This window comes from Arctopsyche grandis, chromosome 3 (genome assembly GCF_051622035.1).
Source record: "Arctopsyche grandis isolate Sample6627 chromosome 3, ASM5162203v2, whole genome shotgun sequence".
In the NCBI taxonomy this organism is placed as follows: domain Eukaryota; kingdom Metazoa; phylum Arthropoda; class Insecta; order Trichoptera; family Hydropsychidae; genus Arctopsyche; species Arctopsyche grandis.
The window spans coordinates 24,562,718-24,568,717 of record NC_135357.1 but is presented as its reverse complement, the minus strand read 5'-3'; the positions used below and the strand labels follow the sequence as shown (position 1 = coordinate 24,568,717).

At 35.6% G+C, this 6,000-nt stretch overlaps 1 protein-coding gene across 1 annotated transcript in view; it reads right to left on the bottom strand.

Moving 5' to 3' along the window:
- Positions 1-218: 218 nt before the first annotated feature.
- Positions 219-6,000, bottom strand: part of Ptr (patched domain-containing protein) — a 50,476-nt gene continuing 44,694 nt past the window's right edge. The window contains exons 7-12 of the mRNA XM_077446790.1: positions 2,897-3,097; positions 2,681-2,818; positions 2,294-2,607; positions 2,008-2,220; positions 1,727-1,936; positions 219-1,645 (exon numbers count right to left, since the gene is read on the bottom strand). Of these exons, the coding sequence (XP_077302916.1) occupies positions 557-1,645; positions 1,727-1,936; positions 2,008-2,220; positions 2,294-2,607; positions 2,681-2,818; positions 2,897-3,097 (2,165 nt within the window). The 3' untranslated portion in view covers positions 219-556. The remainder of the gene's footprint in view (positions 1,646-1,726; positions 1,937-2,007; positions 2,221-2,293; positions 2,608-2,680; positions 2,819-2,896; positions 3,098-6,000) is intronic.

Sequence of the window (6,000 nt, the reverse complement as noted above, 5' to 3'; positions counted from 1 at the left end):
TTAGTTAAGTGAACTTGTATCTAATTAAAATGTTATATATACAATAGTCGATTAGATTGAGTATACACAAAAGTTGAGTATGCATACGTTTAAACAAAGATTGTATATAAAAAAATGTTTTTTCCTCGAAAAATACCATACATCCCTTTATCATAAGATTTATTGGACTCTTAATAATCTAGAAATAAATCTAAATAATAAAAATAAAACAACTATGTACAATTAACTATCAATATTGTCATTTTTGATTGTATATATGAGCAAATGTGTTTCACTGAGGTGTGTATAAGGCACTTATTCAAATATATAAACACTAACAAGTCCATTAGTAAAAGTTTAATTGTCGTTAAGATGCACTTGATGTCTTCAATTAAAACAAGACTGACGTAGCTGTACACATTATTAGTACGATTTCTTCAGTCTTAAAGCTAAGTCTACACATCGACACGTGTAAGTGTCGGACGCTACTTACAAGAGCAAAATTGCCATAGTATTTACAGCAATAAATGTTCTTTGGAGTGGCTTAAAAGTTTTACTCTAGGTATGCATAGTAAGTTTAAGGAAATCTCATTTCTGCGACGTATTTATGCTGGAGATTGTGGTGTGAGGATGATCGTTGGGGGATTCGGGCTGGTTGCAACGCATGTGTTGAATGCGATCTGACTGGTCGTTCACTTGGAGACATTTTTCGAACTCCGCGTGATCTATCGTCTTGTTTTCGAGTCCTATCATCGTGTTGGTTCCTCTTGGCATCATCGTGAGCTGCTCGTCGGTTGCCTTCTTGCCGTTGACGATGCCATGCTCGTTCAGCATCGTATCCATACAAATCCAATTGTTGTGGTGCAAATTGACTTTGTGACGTTATTTGGTGATGAGAACGACGCCAACCTTCTTCATAACGCCTCCTCGTGTTCTCGTCCTCTGCAGCTCGTCGTCGTTGCGACTGGCTCGAACTACTTTCGCTGGAATCTTCACCGGATGTTCCAATTCCCAAATCTTTTTCATCTCCGTAGCCTTTAAAAACCGTATTCTTGAAAGCTTTGCCGTTATACATGGTCTCATTCATTACCAATTGTGGATGTGGAATACAATAAGGAAGGGGGAATGCCTTTTCTACTTTCGACATCTTAATTTCATCTTCGTCTTTATAGGATGTGCAAGATCCCGGTCCAAATAACGACAATAGTACAGGTAGTAAGAATATGCCATGCATAGCACCGAAGAATATCACCAAAAATACCATTTTAAAGAACACCAAAAATATATAACTGTCGGCCAATATAAGAGCTGCTACACCGAGGATCGTACTTGAGGCGCCTTGAATGATCGGAAGACCCAATGAGTATAGACATTCTCTCACTTTGCCGTCTGGATGTTTGGCCTTAGACGCCATGTAAGCGTAGCAAATGTGAGCGGTAAAGTCTACGGAAAATCCAATACACATTATGAGGTTGATCATAGATATGGAATCGAGATTGACGTCCCACAACGCCATGTAACCAACAACTCCAGCTTCTATAGATATGATGCTGAATGCCACCCACAAAGAGCACAAGAAGTTGGGTATAAAGATGAACGAAATTATCATCATAATAATCGCACCGACAATCATGTTTTGAAGCGACACCGGACGCACCAGCTCAAACTGCAAAACATAAATGTTATACATAAGCATAATGTCGATAATGAAAGATAAAAATTTTATAGTACGAGTATTGTTGAATACCTGGTCGAAGAACACAAAGTATGGATGGAAAACACTGGCATTTAGAGGCGATTCATTACATATTTTTCTTAATAGCTTCACCATGTCCTTTTCACTATTGGTATCGCTCACATTAACCGCTTGAATTAAGAATCTAGATGCAATTATTTGAGATTCGTCTTCGTTGAATTTGACATCCAAAGAAAATGGGTTTGATGGATATAACCATAGCTAAAAATTAATTCGGCATTATATTGATGTGTTTAAAATTAATTATGTTAATATTAAGCTGTTAATATTACTTCTTTCAATGTTGCTATAAACGACGGCTCAGTATCAATGGAAACATTCAAATATTCATTATTCCTAGAGACGTAACTCAAAAACGATCTTATCCAAGATTCAGTATATAATGGATCCGATATATACGATGAATTTTCTAAGTTTCGGGTTAAATTTTCTACTTGTTTTTGAATCACAGGGTCAGAATAGTTATACGCTCCAGTGATCACAACCTGCAATAGTAAAATTATTACAAAAATGGATTTTCATGCGAAAGTATTGTAAGTAATGATTTATTATACAGACCTGAATTCGATAAGGAAATTCTCTAAAGTAAAAATCTTCCATATCAAAGAACACAACAGAATAAGAATCAGCTCTTGATAGTTTACGTCTCTCCAATCCTTCCTTTATAGTGGTGACACCATAACCAGCTCCGGCAAGATACAAAGCGAAAATCAGAACTACGAAAAACTTCACCCAACCCTTGTTGAGAATAGCAGCCACATTGTCTCTGAAGAAGGCCATGATAATATGTTCACGATTATCTATGGGATTGTCTGGATCAGCTGGATCGATTCCACCAGTGCACATAATATGATAAACCTTTGAACGTTGCTCTATAAACAAAATCTAGTGTTATATATTTCATCTTAATAATGTCAACATTACGTTTAAAACAATTGAAAATACCTGTTATCGCTTTGGAGACGGGCAACACCTTGATACAAAGTATTGAATGGATATTCTTTTGCTCGCAATATCCTGCAAAAGCCATGCACGATGAAAAGAACGTCAGATGCCATAGGAATGTGAAACATACTGCAACACCTTCACAAAAACAAAACAGTTAAAAAATAATAGACAATATAGTATTAATTTTTATTATTTTAGAAATCATATACTTACTAGAATATATGCAAAATATTCTGATCGAAGGAAACGGACTGAAGATGCCTATCCAAAATGAAACCATATCTGTCACCGAGGTAATGGTGATTGAAACTGCTGCTTCTGATAAAGTATGAGCCATTCTCTCCGGTACACTTAATTTCACTGAAGTTCTTCTCCACGCCGCTAACATTACGAACGTATCATCGATCCCAATACCTAAAAAACACAAATAAATTACAAATACTGAAACATTTGGAAACAAAATTTTATTACTAATCGATGTAGTTAAGTTTAAATCTAATCCACCCAAAGAACTGTTTAATATTTGTTACATATTAATGATTTTTTTTATGTTAAAATTCATTGGCTTTTAGAATCTTGGTATTAGATTGTACAAAAAAGATTTATGAACTTATGCTGATTAATATACAAGGCATATAAGTAAGGTCTATTAATTTACATACATATTGCTTTTAATTGACTGGCCAAAGTTTTTATGAATTATATAACTTTCTGTTCCTCAAATTCCTGTTCTACTATTTATTCCAATTAATCATAGAAAAAGGTAGAAACAGATTAAGCTGCATGTAGTATCTCAACGGTATCTACCACTGTCAACACAGTCGTAAAATATCACGTAAAGATATTTTAGAAGCCATCGACACTCAAAAAACTTTTCAAAATAAAAATAAGATGATACAAAATTACATCAACGCCGTTGTGTTGTTTTGTAACGATTTAAATCGATTTACTTTCTAAGTAGGAAAATGGACTCATATAGAAATACAGGTTCTTACAAAAATACAGGTACACAAACTGTACCAGAAGTAAATATTCATTGAAAGTTCTTATTTATTTTGAATGACATTTATAAAACAAATATGTATTAATTGATTCGAAATAAATGGCACTAGCATTCAACTATATTGTATTTACACCTCAATTTTTTCACTTTAAATGATTGGCAATATTTAATAAATTTGAAGAAGATACTAAAATCAAAACTTTTGTTTTTAAACTTTAATTCAGTTGTTGACAATTTTTTAGACATAAGTATTTTTGAAATATCAATAATCCCTATATTCAAACTAAATCTTTTGATTTACTCGAATGCATGTAGAACCAAACATCATAATAAAAGGAGGTATGTAGAAAAATAACCTGCCTTGGAAAAACGTGAATTGATTCAAATTCAAGCATTATTAATTGCGAGGAAATTGAACGAACAAACTCCGGAGTCCTCCTCGTGCAATTCGAAAGTAACACCGACCACACAAAATGACCCAACAAATGCCGGAGTCCTTCCAGGCCGACGATCAACCATTTTTTTTAGATTTCACTAAATTAATTCCTATATTGAAAAACTATGATCTTAGTCCAAATTAAATAAATGTTTTTCTTAATTTTAGTGTACACACATTGCCTTACTATTTATAATTAATGTTTGATTATTGTGTTACAGAAATTAAAATCTGATATGGCCAGATCACGGCGAACAGGTTAGAAGACACGGGACGAAAGCCGGTTAGATGAACAAACGTCACCGAACCCGAAAATGTCGATATTAGATACGCGTTGAATACGATATTTTATATCCAACGTAATGGCAGACGATACATTAACGTATATTGATGACCAAAATGAGCAATATGGCAAAGTATGAAAACGATCGGATAAGAAATAAGAGATATAAAAAATTACCACTTATACGAAAACAATGTGAAACGTAAAGGAGGTATGTAATAATAAAAACGAGTTCGTTTCTATGATCCTCCAGTTTCCGTGATCCTCCATTTTCTTCGACCGTCGGTGTTGAAAATTAAATTTGTATCTCCCCAAGTTAAAGATAAAGTTAAAATAAATCGTGTCGCCTTAGCGAAATGTCTGATGTTAATAATACCAATGGCAGTCGTCAATTCGCCCTAAATTCTTGACACAGCTCAGAATTATTGTGTCCAGTCAAAATCGCGCGGGATAAAAGCGCACCGACAGACAGTACGGAGCCATAATCGCGCTGCGTCAAAACCGCGTGAGACCGGAGCGAAAACACCCCCTGGAGTGTTTTCGGTGAAATTTTGACCTTGTATTGATATAAGCTTGACAATGATTGATAACGGTTAATCTCATATCTGAAGAAATGTAGGAGAAAGTTGTCGAAATAATAAAATTATACGGATTAATAATGAACTGGGAACGCCCTGCCCTTCCTTGACTGGAAGGCACGAAGACTTGCCGTGCCGCTCCTTTCAATGGCTTTTCGACTTTAGAGCGAAAACACACAACGGTGCACGTGGCACGCGTTTTTTATAGATACTTTTAAACATACGAAAAAAATGGGCCGTGCACAATGCCTTGCACATATTCGTGGAACGCCCAGCACGCCCCGCTCCAAAATGACCCTCTGGGGTGTTTCCGGTAAAATTGTATCCTTGCTTGACAGTGATCGATAACGGTGTATCCCATATTTGAAGAAATGTAGGAGACCACCGACAACGGGGAGCCATGCACACGATGTGCCCTTCATCGCTGTGTGTTTTCGCCCTATACCTTTCCAATCACGCCATTTGTATTGAGATACAAACTGAGACGCGCAATGACGAATAAACAATAAATTTTATCCAATTAATGAATTAAGTTGGTGCCCTAAAAATAACAGATTTAAATTTTAAAATCTATTCTCTTATATGTTTTATTGGGGTCTACATCACGGGCCCGAATGTGAAACGCCCGAAAACGCAAATATCGGAAGGCAAAGATCGAAAATCGAAAGATCGTAAGTCGAAAGATCAAAAAAAGGGTGCAAAAAAATTAATGTGCGCGCGCAGAATACGGGAGGAAAAGCCTGTTCCTCTTGTTCCTGTTGTATCCTGTTCGCGCAAATTAAGTGAGTATGTGCCGTTTACCATGCACCCTTTTTTTTGATCTTTCGACTTACGATCTTTCGATTTTCGATCTTTGCCTTCCGATATTTGCGTTTTCGGGCGTTTCACATTCGGGCCCGTGAGGTAGACCCGTTTTATTGATAATCTTTGAGCTTGTTTTATCTGATATTCATAAAAAAATTGCATAAGAATGGAAATTTTTAAAAATTCAAAATTTCTGACCCCGACTATTTATGT